This window comes from Odocoileus virginianus, chromosome X (genome assembly GCF_023699985.2).
Source record: "Odocoileus virginianus isolate 20LAN1187 ecotype Illinois chromosome X, Ovbor_1.2, whole genome shotgun sequence".
Classification (NCBI taxonomy): domain Eukaryota; kingdom Metazoa; phylum Chordata; class Mammalia; order Artiodactyla; family Cervidae; genus Odocoileus; species Odocoileus virginianus.
The window spans coordinates 32,106,689-32,121,389 of NC_069708.1; the positions used below are offsets into that span (position 1 = coordinate 32,106,689).

General features: G+C 37.6%; 1 protein-coding gene across 1 annotated transcript; it reads right to left on the reverse strand.

The window, feature by feature from the left end:
- Positions 1–2,771: 2,771 nt before the first annotated feature.
- On the reverse strand, positions 2,772–13,615 carry TAF9B (TATA-box binding protein associated factor 9b). The gene is made up of 7 exons (XM_070462017.1): positions 13,511–13,615; positions 12,664–12,745; positions 11,905–12,041; positions 11,691–11,825; positions 8,361–8,436; positions 6,145–6,255; positions 2,772–4,772 (listed from the first exon to the last, which is right to left on the reverse strand). The coding sequence occupies exons 1-7, from the start codon at positions 13,559–13,561 to the stop codon at positions 4,609–4,611; spliced, it is 756 nt and encodes a 251-aa protein (XP_070318118.1). The 5' UTR covers positions 13,562–13,615; the 3' UTR covers positions 2,772–4,608.
- Positions 13,616–14,701: the final 1,086 nt, after the last annotated feature.

A 14,701-nucleotide genomic window follows, 5' to 3' on the forward strand; every position in this document is an offset into this window, starting at 1 on the left:
ACCACTGGGGTAAGTCCCAGTTGGCTCATTATTAGAGATGTCCCTTCTGGAGTCCTTTGTGTTCCTGTTCCAGTTTGTCCTGGATGCCCCCTAGGTTGGCTGTAGAGCTGTTGCCCTGGGGTTTCTTTCCAGAGGAAATCTCTCTGGGGTAACTCTTAGGGATTCCTTTAAACTCCTGTATAGGGCCTTCCCTTTCCTGTATCTCTTCCCCTCCCCACCCTTTCTTTTACTCTTCCTTTTGTGAAACACAAGATTCCACTAGCTTTATGAGAAATTGAGTGCCTAGGAGGCAAAATTTTTATATGTCTGAAGATATCTTTATCTAACTCTTACATTTGTCTGTTTGGTTATATGTAGAATTTCAGCCTACATAGCAGTTTCTCAGAATTAGAGGCCGATTCATTGTCATTGCCGAAAATCTAATGACACTATTAAAAGATCAAAGTAATTCCAATGACATGATTCTTTTACTGTCCTTGTAATTGTCCCTCCTTTCTCGTTCCTGTCATTTTAATGGAGTTTGAGGAATGAGCAGAGGTAAATGTACTTTCAAAAGGTCGTGTTTAACCAGAATTTTTCTACTGGGCGTTTAACATACTAGAGTATATATTTCACCTTTATGGATAAAGAGAGTTATACTATTGGCCACAATCACAGAGCCAGTAAGTAACAGCAGGGATTAAAGTCCACATTTGTTTGACTCCAAAGGCTGGTGATTTTTCATTGTGCCTCTCTGAGGTGATTACTGTAGATTATATATTTATATATAATATAAATATATATATTTTATATATAATATAAATATATATATTTTACATATAATATAAATATATATATTTTATATATAATATAAATATATATATTTTATATATATATAAAATTTTAATTGGAGGCTAATTACAATATTGTATTGGTTTTGCCATACATTGACATGAATCTGCCATGGGTGTACATGTGTTCCCCATTCTGAACCCCCCTCCCACCTATTTTATTAATATTAATAAGTATTATTTATTCTACCTTTTGCTTAACTGGAGAGAACAGCAAAAGAACATTTTGGTGGCTACTTCAAACAAAATTTGAAGGCTTGAATTTTTTTCTAGAAGTTCATTTGTATTTTAATACTGTCCTCATAGCTGTAGTTAATCTTAAAAAACACCATGTTTCTATATACCTCTAATAGTATGCTATAACCTTATTTGAAAAGCAGGAATTCTAGTACAATCTTTTTGTTGGTGAGGTCCAGTGATACTACCCGTTGACCCAGTGAATTAATGTCAGCAGGGCCAGAACTTCAGCCTACTGATGACTTTTCTCCTACTGATTACCTTTCTCCCAACATTTTATTTCAAATGTATAGTGGAACTGAAAGAATTGTAAACGCCCATAAACCTAAGACTCTACAACTGCCAATTCATCCATCTATCAACCCGATTGTACGAGTATTTTCTACCAGACTCTTTCCAGGATCTTTCCCCATTTATTTCAGTCATTAATCCAGAAAATGAATGGGGAAATGCCAGTAGCCAAATAAATACATGAGTACCTGCTACATGCTTAGGACATAATGGAGGCAATATAACACGTCCTAAAGGAATTTACAACTGAGTTAAGGAAAGCAGTACATAACAACTTACAAGTACATAAGGTAGAATTGAACAAAGATGTGCTTCCTGGTTTAATATAGAGTTAGGAATTATTGATAAAACACTGCAAAGGTTTAGGCTTAAGTGTAGCAAATTCACTTTTAACCTCCAGAAAACATCTATGCTGGTATACGGAATTATAATCATGTCATAAATGAGTTCAGTGTCTTTAGTTCAGTGTTTCCAGCTTCCCTTATTTTCCTTTTTATGTGTAAAACTTCCTTCTAGTACATGATACAAAAGTCAAAAAGGGGCACACAATGAGAAGGCCCCTTCGTACCCGAGTTCCCTAGCTGCCAGTTTCCCTTCTTAGAAGCAATCAATCACTGTTAAGACTGGTTTCCTTCAATCTAGAGCTACTTAATGCATATACAACAGGTATGTGTGTGTGTGTGGGTTATGTATGGTGGTATGTTACACACTGCTTTCCTGACTAGTTTTTTTTTCCTTACCTCTTGAGTACTTCTCTTCACTCTGGACCCCTTAGGCCACATCTTCCATTCCCTGAATTCTGACTGTATCCCTATATTCTTATTCCAATTAAAGACACTTGTTTCCTACTTGTAGAAGGAAGAATTTAGGATGACAGTTACCTAATTTACTATAGTACATCTTTTAAAAAATTCCACCTAGAAGTGCTTCTGCCTGATGTCATTCTTGATGCTGGAATGGGCCAATGTAATTAGGAAAGGGAGATCTGCAAGATAAAGCAGTCTTTATCTGAAAGAGTAAACCACCCACTGGCTGGCTCAGTTAAATGTATAAATTCCCATTAAAGACAGCATGTGTAAATGGGAAGGAAATTTTAAAAAGGGGGTATATATATATATATATATATCTGATTCATTGCTGTGCAGCAGAAACTAACACAACCTTGTAAAGCAACTATATTCCAATAAAAGTAATTTAAAAAGAGCATGTTATGTTATTAACAGATTTAAACCCATATTTTCTTTCATATTTATTTTGGTTTCATTATGACGAGTCACATGCTGATTCTAAATAAAAGCAAGCTATTCCTTGATTTATAATTCACTCATCCATTAAGCAAATCTTGTCTTTTGGATTTCAGAATTAATGGGCCTTGTTCATCCTCTTTGAATCCCTTAAATAAAATATGAGAAATAAGTTCAAGTTTTTATTAATAATCTTAGAACAAATATGTTAACAATTCCTCAGTTATATAGCATTTTTACAATTCTGAAAGAACTTTGACATATACCAATTAAACCCTCACAACATCCCTGTGAGGTAGGCAGGGTTGGTGTCAGTTTCCTATTACTAGTGAGAACAAGGCTCATGGGTGAAATAAGGTCACACAGTTGGTTAGTGATGGAGCCAGGACTAGAACCTAGGCCTTTGACATGCTGCCTCCCTGAGAACATTCAAGTAATGACATCCTATGCTACATAATGAACATTTCTCCTATGATGATCAGATCTATTTTTATAAGTTTGATATCACCTTTTCCTATTATCCAAAATCACTGAATCACAGTTTTGATGAGACATTTCTTCCATGTTACTGGACTATTTTTCTTTGATGTATCAAGCACCATCCTAAGATGAAACTTAACCTGCGTCTTAAGTTTTGAGGATCTTTGGCTATAAGTTCTAAATTGTGATATGAAAGTTTATTTTAGAAGTTTTACAAAAGTATTCGCATGTTGAACATGTCAACTTACTTAACAAAAACAACACAAGCCTGTTTATGTTTTTGAAAGCTTTGTAGTTTTTCCCAATAAGGCGTTTAGATGTGTACAAGTGGAAAATAGGGAAAGGTATTTGGCAATATTATTGGAAAGCCTATACAGAGTACACCTAAATGCAAGTCACATCACACTAATTTGTTTGCTTTGGCCTTCTATAGGAAGGAAAACCCTTAGAAAACTTTCAGGTGTGATCCCATCTTATGTGTGACATTCTCAGCAACAAGCTGAAAATTGATCTGCATTATACCAATAGTAGGGTTCAAGCAGTAGTGATCAAAACATATATGCAGGTGGTAAAAAGGAAGAAAACATTTGCTCTTCAGTGGTTTTGCCTAGGTCCAGTGTAAATATACTTATCAAGGCAGATTTTAAGCTATACCATCTTCTGTGTTAAATTTTGAAATGTGAAATACGGTGGAGTTATCAACTTGGAATATAAGGTTGAAACTGAATATAACTGACCCAGAAACTACCTGTCAAAAGCAGAGGAATGCTCAAAGGGCATAAAAGGCAAGGGATAAAACAACTGCTCTGATATGGAGAGAAAAACAGCAAATGTAAATCTTCCAGTTAAAGTAAACCACAGACCATTAGGCATGTGAAGCAGGTTTTAAAAATGACACAACTATATTATCAGGAGTTATATTCCTAACAGTCCAGTTTTAAAGAGCAATAGGGAGAAACCTAAGCCTGTGGAGAGGAGGTAGTGCAGAAAATGAATAGGATGTAGAAATGGGGCTGAGGAGGTGGGAGGTTACAGTTTAAATATATTCAAAATGAATTCAGAATCCGTTTAAATCCATCCCCTCCAAAAAATGTTTGCTAAATTAAGAGATTTGGTCAAAAAAGCATGTGATGGCAGAAGTGACTATTTTATCTTCAAAAGAAGTATTTAAATATAGATTAGAAATTAGGCTATTAAAGATTAGTCCACTGATCAGGCTTAGAAACTGAAACTTAAGTGCTACCTCAGATACACTGCAGAAAGCTGTTTCCAAAAATAGAATTACTGTAGCAGGAGTCAACATGAATGAAACCATTAAAAAACAAGCACTTAGCTTTTTATACTTTAAGCCTAGTGAAAAAACATTGGTACCCTTAAGAAATCTAATAGTTTAAACAAACGTGAAAAATACTGCAGCTACATTTAAGTTTTCTAAGATAAAACTTGAGATCAAGAATGTTCTAGTTTGGTATATGGATTCAGAACCAACTACAAGTTTGAAATGCATAGAGACTACATTGTATTTCTTACATAGTATCATTGTCATCATCATCTTCATGTTTTCTCTTCAGTGGGTTTGATTCATTGGCTGTGTTCTGTGATGAAACCATGTTGGTGGTAATAAGGATATTTTTGGGCCCAATCATTGAAGGATTAAGCAGAACATTCTGAACTGCAGTTGTTGCAGGAACTGTAAACAGAGGAGAAAACACACCCCAACTATGAACTACATAGAATCAGAAACATATGGCAAAAAGTATTCAACAAAGCTGAATGTAATTCTCATAATAATTTCTTTTTTTAAAAAGGTTTTAAAAATAACATTTCTTAAAAGTTAATGTGCATAAAAGAAAATAAAAAAACACAAGACACAAAAAACCAAAGTCATCCATAATCACAAGCGGTTTACTGTTTGTGTCCTAGGTCTCATTTGTGTATCTACAAAATTAAGCATCCACTTTTATGTAATTAAGATACTACAGTTATGTATATGTTTCTTCATATATCATGAATGTTTACCATTTCAGCATCCAAAAGCTATGAGTATTTTGATAACCAAGAATAACCAACTCAATCTGGAAGGAAAAAATGTAATCCTGCTTTTCTTTGTGACAAAAATTTCATAAAAGATAAAGATGGCAACAGGCCTCTAGATAAAGATATTGGCAGAGTTATGATTAAAATACTACCTTCCCTTAATGTTCAATTAAAAAATGAGACCCAGAGCAATAGAGTACACAAAGTATAATGCTTCTAAGAGTAACAAGTATTCCACAAAGCTGAATGTAATTCTAATAATAATTTTAATAGTATGAAGTAAAATAAATAATAATTTTAAAAAAGCATGAAGTAAAACTATCATAGAAGAAACTGAGGTGGTATACTGCATTAAGAGTTAAACTACATTTTTTAATGTTTCAAAGTACTTAATATCTAGTATAAGATTAAAGGAGTTCTGTTAGGGTTTTTTTTTTTTTTTAAATTTACCTACAATTTCAATTAGTACTTATTCATGGGAAGCAGTAGACTGGATTCATCATGCAACATACTAAAGGCATATGTTCAAGATCAGGAATCATCCTTCCCTTACAGACCAATATTTTATATAAGTATTTTATGGTACACAGTTTCAGAAGATCTGAAATCTAAACTTATTCAAGAATAAACTATGTTAGAATTCTACTTATATTCAAACTTCCTATCTATACTTCCATGAATTGAATAAACATACAGTTTTCATTTGATATACACTAAGTTGTATTATTTTCTTGAGATTTAACACTATGTTGTTTGAGAATCTGAGGATCATGTTGAAATCTCTCCCTTCCCCCCAAAATGTTACATATGTAAAATTTCATACAATTTTAATGGGGTTATAGACCTCCTCTGGTGAACCCTGATTTGCAGCATTACTGCCATCTTCCTGTTATGATAGTAAAACAATTCAATTATTGCTATGAGAATACAAACTGTTCAATAATGACAATCACTCATAAATTTTAAAATTCAGAAAAATTTAAAAGAACAACTTTCAACCCCCCATGCCCCACCCATCATGTTACCTGGTTTGACAGGTGTGGACTGAGAAGGTGGAATCTGCACCGTGAATCTTTGGCTTGTCACTGACACTGGAGGTGCAACTTTATTTGGGACAGATGCTGTTTGTGGGGTTGCTATAGTTGTAATTAACAGACCATGTTAGTTAGATGACTTATTATATAGGTTCAATTTCTGCTTTCCTTTAGCTTACTAGAAATTATCTTCAAAACACATGGAGTTAATGGAAGGTGAGAAAAAATCATTGGAAATAAGCACAAAGTAACTTCAAAAATGTTTACAAGTTCAATAGTTTAGATGCTAAAAATTCAGGATAGTATAGTGGTAGAGAATGTAGGCTCTGGAGCCTACCTGCTTGAGTTTGAATCCAGGCTTTATCACTGAGTGACCCTGGCAAGTTATTTCATCTGTTTGTGCCTCAGTTTTATTATCTGTCAAATGGGGATAACAATACTTATTTCATAGGATTCTTGTGAGAATTGAATAATCCCTGTAAAACTCTTCACACAGCATTTGGCACTGAGTTTAGCTACAAGAATTTGTGAAGTTGAACATTTAAATAAACTGCAGAATTAAAGGCCCAAGTTTCCTATTAATTACCTTATATGGCACTTTAATCTGTCATTTGTTGGGTATAAGAAGGTGTCTATTATGCCCATGAAGCTAAATCAACATGCATCTAACAAAAGCCTAACACACCTCCATCTCTAGGCAAGTTTTCCCATGTACTGAGGAGTGGCACGAAGAGTTTGGTGATGGATAATGAAGCAATATTTCATTTTGTCAGGAAAATTCACAGCAGGTGAATGTTTCTTTGTCTGTTACAGATTATAAAATCTCTAAAACATGTACAATAAATGTCTAGGAATAAAAATCACAACTGATAACTAAAACTGGTTAACTTGCCAACACATGTAACTGATTACCACAGCCTAGAGTTTTTAAAAAGTTGATATTCACTTTAGCAATATGAACCAACAGATGAACAGTATATGATCAAAAAGTTACAGAAATTATATATGCAAACTCCTGCCTATAAAGGACATGCATATAATTAGAAGTGTACAATTAATACTGTACCAGGCTGGTTTTAAATGCCGAAATGTGAATTCACACCTTGAAAATATGAAAGATTGTCTACACATCTCAAAAATCAAATGCTGCTTACCCTAGAGCTATATAGCATCTATAGGATTCAAGTTATAAGCAATAAAAACCAAGAAATCACTACTGGTCAAAGAGAAGGGGATTCTTTTTTCTGAAAAGACTTTGACTATGAAAGAAATCCAGCAGGAATATAGAACAAAAAAACCCCAGGAAATCTAGATCCATTATTTATGTGTTTCTTATTATCTAAATAACAATGACATTATGGTTTCTAAATACCATTCTCTACTAAAAGGAATGAGGGTTCTTTGGAGAAAGGATGATTCTGGGACTGGGGTAAAGAAAATATACGATGAGCTTGGAACATCTTGTGTCAGAAAGCAAGAAATGCTCAAAGAATGATGGAGACCTGTTAAAAATGACATAGGAGACAGTTTGAAGGGGTGCTCACTGACCAATACAGGATAATAGTACTACTTTTGAAAAGGTTACATTAAAAATAATTTTCTTTGATATTCTTAGGGCTTCCCTTGTGGCTCAGCTGGTAAAGAATCAGACTGTAATGTGAGAGACCTGGGTTTGATCCCTGGGTTGGGAAGATCCCTTGGAGAAGGGAAAGGCTACCCACTCCAGTATTCTGGCCTGGAGAATTCTATGGACTTTATAGTCCATGGGGTTGCAAAGAGTCGGACATGACTGAGCTTTGTGTATTTTAAACTTCTTTTGATTGCATCTCTTGCCAATTTACTCAGTAATTTAATTTCTGATAATAGGTAGGCTATTGCCATGAGTGAGTTTGGCAATTTCATTTGTATAAAAGCCAGAAAGAACACAGCTTAAACTTTTGTTATTGGTACCACAGTTAGTACATACAATAATGTTGAGTAACATCCAATTCTATCCTCATTTGGGATCAGATATTCCTTGTGGCTGTCTCATTTTGAAATCTGATAAAATATATGTTTACAGCTATATTAGAGGATGAGTAAAAGTATTAATGGCAACACATATGCGAATTTCTGACTCCATTTTTGACTTGGACTGTAGTTCAAAATCAAGTGCTGAGGCAATTCTTCTTTACCAGCCAGAAAAGCCATTTCTCTCTCTCACTTACCTATGCTTGGAGTGGTGGGTCTGCTACTAACAGCTCCAACACTTAACCGTGGAACTAGTCGTCCTTGGTTAGGTCCCTAGGGGATTTAAAACACAAATTAGTTTTAATGTTGTTCAGACTTGACACCTAAACTTACCAGGAAATGAAATTAGGATTTTTGATGTGAATTATCAATGGATAACTGATGGCAAGAATGCCTTTTTGTTCAGTGTTCTAATGCAACACTTAAACTAGGGGTTTCACAAATACATATACACACACACATACACACCTGCACACTCACATAAACACAAGTAATAGAAACAATACATATCTATATCAACATGGATATGAATATATATATATATAAAATATATAATTCTATATACTTTTAAAGTTTGAAGTAGAGTCTTATTTGGATATAACAGCTAACTTCCTTATGATTTTTGAATCTTAACTAGTTAATATCTTAACCCAAAAAGAAAGAAACTCCTTATAGTGGAATTTCAGAGGTACAAATGTAGCCCAACATGGGGAGAACTTTCACAGTGGTGGGAAAGCCTTAGGGCATATTTTGGAAAGCAAGTCCAGTGCCTGATGATTTATCATTTACTCTTATGGTGTAGTGTAAAGATTGGGAGTTATGAGACCTGGGAATAAGTACAAAAAAGATCTTCATGACCCAGATAATCACAATGGTGTGATCACTCACCTAGAGCCAGACATCCTGGAATGTGAAGTCAAGTGGGCCTTAGGAACATCACTACGAACAAAGCTAGTAGAGGTGACGTAATACCAGTTGAGCTATTTCAAATCCTGAAAGATGACGCTGTGAAAGTGCTGCACTCAATATGCCAGCAAATTTGGAAAACTCAGCAGTGGCCACAAGACTGGAAAAGGTCAGTTTTCATTCTAATTCCAAAGAAAGGCAATGCCAAAGAATGCTCAAACTACCGCACAATTGCACTCATCTCACACGCTAGTAAAGTAATGCTCAAAATTCTCCAAGCCAGGCTTCAGCAATACGTGAACTGAGAACTTCCAGATGTTCAAGCTGGTTTTAGAAAAGGCAGAGAAACCAGAGATCAAATTGCCAACATCCGCTGGATCATCGAGAAAGCAAGAGAGTTCCAGAAAAACATCTATTTCTGCTTTACTGACTATGCCAAAGCCTTTGACTGTGTGGATCACAATAAACTGTGGAAAAGTCTGAAAGATATGGGAATACCAGACCACCTGACCTGCCTCTTGAGAAACCTGTATGCAGGTCAGGAAGCAACAGTTAGAACCGGACATGGAACAACACACTGGTTCCAAATAGGAAAAGGAGTATGTCAAGGTTGTATATTGTCACTCTGCTTATTTAACTTATATGCAGAGTACATCATGAGAGCCTGGGCTGGAAGAAGCACAAGCTGGAATCAAGATTGCCTGGAGAAATACCAACAATCTCAGGTATGCAGATGACACCACCCTCATGGCAGAAAGTGGAGAGGAACTAAAAAACCTCTTGATGAAAGTGAAAGAGGAGAGTGAAAAAGTTGGCTTTAAACCCAACATTCTGAAAACTAAGATCATGGCATGCAGTCCCATCACTTCATGGGAAATAGATGGGGAAACAGTGGAAACAGTGGCTGACTTTATCTTTCTGGGCTCCAAAATCACTGCAGATGGTGACTGAAGCCATGAAATTAAAAGACACTTACTCCTTGGAAGGAAAGTTATGACCAACCAAGACAGCATATTAAAAAGCAGAGACATCACTTTGCCAATAAAGGTCCATCTAGTCAAGGCTATGATTTTTCCAGTGGTCATGTATGGTTGTGAGAGTTGGACCATAAAGAAAGCTGAGCACCGAAGAATTGATGCTTTTGAACCGTGGTGTTGGAGAAGACTCTTGAGAGTCCCTTGGACTGCAAAGAGATCCAACCAGTCCATTCTAAAGGAGATCAGTCCTGGGTGTTCACTGGAGGGACTGATGTTGAAGCTGAAACTCCAGTATTTTTGCCACCTGATGTGAACAGCTGACTCATTGGAAAATATCCTGATGCTGGGAAAGATTGAGGGCAGGAGGAGAAGGGGATGACAGAGGATGGGATGGTTGGATGGCAGCACCATGGGCATGAGTTTGAGTGAACTCCCGGAGTTGGTGATGGACAGGGAGGCCTGGCGTGCTGCGACTCATGGGGTCCAAAGAGTTGGACATGACTGAGCGACTGAACTGAACTTCAAAAATGTTCACAAGTTCAATAGTTTAGATGCTAAAAATTCAGGATAGTATAGTGGTAAAGAATGTAGGCTCTGGAGCCCACCTGCTTGAGTTTGAATCCAGGCTTTATCACTGAGTGACCCTGGCAAGTTATTTCATCTGTTTGTGCCTCAGTTTTCTTATCTGTCAAATGGGGATAACAATACTTATTTCATAGGATTCTTGTGAGAATTGAATAATCCCTGTAAAACTCTTCACACAGCATTTGGCACTGAATTTTAGCTACAAGAATTTGTGAAGTTGAACATTTAAATAAACTGCAGAATTAAAGGCCCAAGTTTTCTTTTTTAAAATTTTTATTTATTTAAAAAAAATTATTTTAATTGGAGGCTAATTACTTTACAATATTGTAGTGGTTTTGCCATACACTGACATTAATCATTCATGGGTGTACATGTGCTCCCCATCCTGAACTCCCCTCCCAGCTCCCTCCCCATCCCATCCCTCTGGGTCATCCCAGTGATGACCCAAGTTTTCTATTAATTACCTTATACAGTATTTTATTTTCTATTATATTTCTATTATATTATTTTATATAATATTTTCTACTATATACCTTATAAAGTATTATATATGGTACTTTAATCTCTGTCATTTGTTGGGTATAAGAAGTGTCTATTATGCCCATGAAGCTAAATTAACATGCATCTAACAAAAGCCTAACATACCTCCATCTTAGGCAAGTTTCCCCATGTACTGAGGAGTGGCACAAACAGTTTGGTGATGGATAATGAAGCAATATTTCATTTTGTCAGGAAAATTCACAGCAAGTGAATGTTTCCTTGTCCAGAAACATAAGGAAATTGTTAACATTTAAGTAAGCATGAAGTTTAGGCTTTAAAACTGAACAGAGTATATGCTTAGGTCTCACACTTTAGAAAATTCATTTAACTTTTAAAAAAGATTTTAAACTTCCATTTTTAATAACGGTTTTCAGTAGCTCCCTCATTCTAGATTATAAATTTAGTATTTAACTTATCTTAGCCTTTAATTTCCTGCACTATTTACAGGAATTTGCTCTCTACAAATTCCCTTAACACATCTTACCCTTTTAAAAAGCTAAGATGACTAAAAATTCTTACCTTTTTAATTAAGGACTTTAGCCTATAGTTTGGCGCTGTCAAGCAGTATCTGTCAGGCGGCAGTCTGGGTCCTGCATATGGCTTAATCAGCGGTAAAGGGGTTTGATTTTTCTGCCTTGCGATATCCAGTAAAAACTAAAAAAAAAAAAAATGCTTATTAGAACAACAATTAAAAACTATAAGTAAAATGAACTTCAAATAAAAGTTTGCTCACATCTCTTGGGGGAGGGGAGGTAAAAGATTGGTCAGCCCGACACTGGATTGCCAGTCTCACATCATCTGCATCAACGTTAGGTTTCTTAGCATGGCTTGAATAAATTTTTGCATCATCCAGAATTGAAGTCACGTATCCTTTAAGAACAAAACATTATTTTTTAAACATATGAAAATAGCTTAATATTTATGGCCACTTTTCTTAATAAAAAGTTTCACTAATTTCCAGAAAGTTTATGAATTTTGGTTTTAATGTCTAATTGTTCTATCTATACGATCAACTTTAAACAGATGATCACAATATAAATACTGTTCCGGAGTGTGAGCTCCTTTTTATTGCTTTCTGAATTTTATGACATTTTTTTCACATACTTTAAAACTTAATTTTTGTTGAGTAGTTTTAGGTTCACAGCAAAATTTAGGATAATATAGAGATTTCCCATATACTCCCTGCAGCCATACATGCATAGCATCCCTATTATCAATATTCCTTGCAGAGTGGCACATCTGTTACAACTGACAGACCTACAGTGACCTATCATAATCACTTGTCTGTTGTTGTTTAGTAGCCAAGTCATGTCCGACTCTTAATCGATAGTTTATATTATGGTTCTCTCTTGGAACTCGACATTCTGTGGGTTTGGATAAGTGTATATAATGACATGTGATGACGTTAACTGTTAAAAGTAATTTTGTTGAAAATGTTCTTACAATGAACGATTTTTCAAATTCAAAAGGCAAATTTTTGATGTTAACTTACGGAAAGCAAATTCCAACATTTGATTTATAACCCTTGGTTCGTACTCTGTAATTCCCATATCCTTCAGAATCTGTGCCATCACCTGTGGATTCAAATATAAATGTCAGATGCTTAACCGAGGTATAGAAATGAAGGCTGGACCGAAGGTAATAATTATAATTTGTAATACAAGGTCCCGCTTCTCTGGGTTCCAAATTTGTACTCATCCTTTTCCTCTCAAGCAAGTGTCATGCATGCATGCTAAGTCGCTTCGGTCCTTGCGACCCCATGGACTTCTGGGGTCAGTGGGATTCTTCCAGCAAGAATACAGGAGAGGTTTGCCATGCCCTCCTCCAGTGTTCTCTTAACTTGTGAAGCCCCACAAAGATCACACCAAATGCCCTCGGAGTCCTCTTTGCTGAAAACTTTTTTTTTGGTGGGGGTGCGGGCGGGGGCAAAGAGAAGAAAAAGTCCCGGGTTGGCTTTCCCTCCCTAGGTAGAGGTGGCTACAGCTGGTTGTCATTTTCAGATGTGGCTACCGGGGAAACTTAGCATCAAAACCCTGGACGTACGAGTCAGGATTCGCAGACGGGGAGGGACGGCTAGGTGGCCGGGGCCCAAGGTCCAGGAGATAAAGCTGGGCCGCCGGCCTGCGCATTCGGAGGGCGCCAGCCTCCCTCCAGCCGGGCCGCCAGGGTGGCGGGAGAGAGCCCCGGGGTCCAGGGCACGCCAGTCTACTCCTGGCGGCCGTGGCAGGACTGAACTCGGCCTGCAAGCCCATCACCAGGTTTTCCGCCCGGGCCCACCTCTCGGGCCCGGATATGGCCGCACGGAGCCGCGCACCCCGCCGCGCATCCTTCGCACTCACCAAGGCATCTCTCGGAGCGTTCTTGGGAGGCGCCATCTTGCCCGACTCCATGTTTTCCGGCGCTCGTCATCCGGTGGAGAGAACGCTGCTCTCGGGTTCCTCGCTCAGGCCCCTCCTCTGCGGGCGCGGAAGGCGGGGTTACCGCGCTGGCTCTTGCTCCGCGGGCGGCTGTTCCCTCGCCTCCTCCCCTCCCGCGGCGGCAGAGGGCGGCCGGGCTTGCGGGGAGTCCACGGCGCAGGAGCCTTGAAAAGTCAGGGAAGCCTTCCCCAACAGCCCTTGGCCAACGCTTGGAAGAGCCGATAAGTTCGCCTTCCCAGAGTTATTCCCCGGAGAAGTGCACAATATGGCCACCCTTGACTTTTCTGGGGCCCCTCCTTACCTCCTCTGCCGCCACCCTGGCCCCTTAATCTCCCTGAAAAGTCTGCAGACGCCCTGCCTCCACCAGCCTCTGTGGTAGGGCTGCCTGGTCAAATGCAGAAAACCCAGTTAAATTTGAATCAACGACAACACATTTTTAGCGTCCCCTATTTTTATTTGCTAGATTTGGCAACTCTAACCTAGCGCCTGCTCTACACTCAGCAGGCATTTGGTCAGCTGTTGGCAGGCTCAAAGCCCTGTCATTTATTTTTTCTTTTTCCTTTAAAAATTAATTTATTTTAATTGGCGGCTAATTACAATATCGTGGTGGTTTTTGCCGTACATCGACATGAATCAGCCATGGGTGCACATGTCCCCCCATCCTGAACCTTCCTCCCACCTCCCTACCCACCCCATCTCTCTGAGTTGTCCCAGAGCACAGGTTTTGAGTGCCTTGGTTCATGTATTGAACTTGGACTGGTCATCTATTTTACGTATGATAATATACATGTTTCAATGCTATTGTTTCAAATAATCACACCCTCGCCTTTTCCCACAGAGTTCTAAAGTCTCTTCTTTACATCTATGTCTCTTTTGCTGTCTTGCATATAGGGTCGTCATATAAGGTCGTCATTGCCGTCTTTCTAAATTCCACATATATGCGTTAATATACCATATTGGTGTTTTTTTTCCCCTGACTTACTTCGCTCTGTATAATAGGCTCCAGTTCCATCCACCTCATTAGAACTGATTCAAATGCATTCTTTTTAATTACTGAATAATATTCTATATTGTGTATACGTACCACAGCTTTCTTATCCATTATCTGTCGGT

What these genes read in the sequence shown, in the direction of transcription:
- TAF9B (XM_070462017.1), bottom strand. Translation starts at nt 13,561, where the DNA reads ATGGAGTCGGGCAAGATGGCGCCTCCCAAGAACGCTCCGAGAGATGCC. An exon ending in CCTCCCCTCCCCCAAGAGAT is followed by an intron (nt 11,826 to 11,904) that starts GTGAGCAAACTT and finishes TTTTTTTTTTAG; the next exon opens with TTTTTACTGGATATCGCAAG. An exon ending in ACCCACCACTCCAAGCATAG is followed by an intron (nt 6,256 to 8,360) that starts GTAAGTGAGAGA and finishes TTACAACTATAG; the next exon opens with CAACCCCACAAACAGCATCT.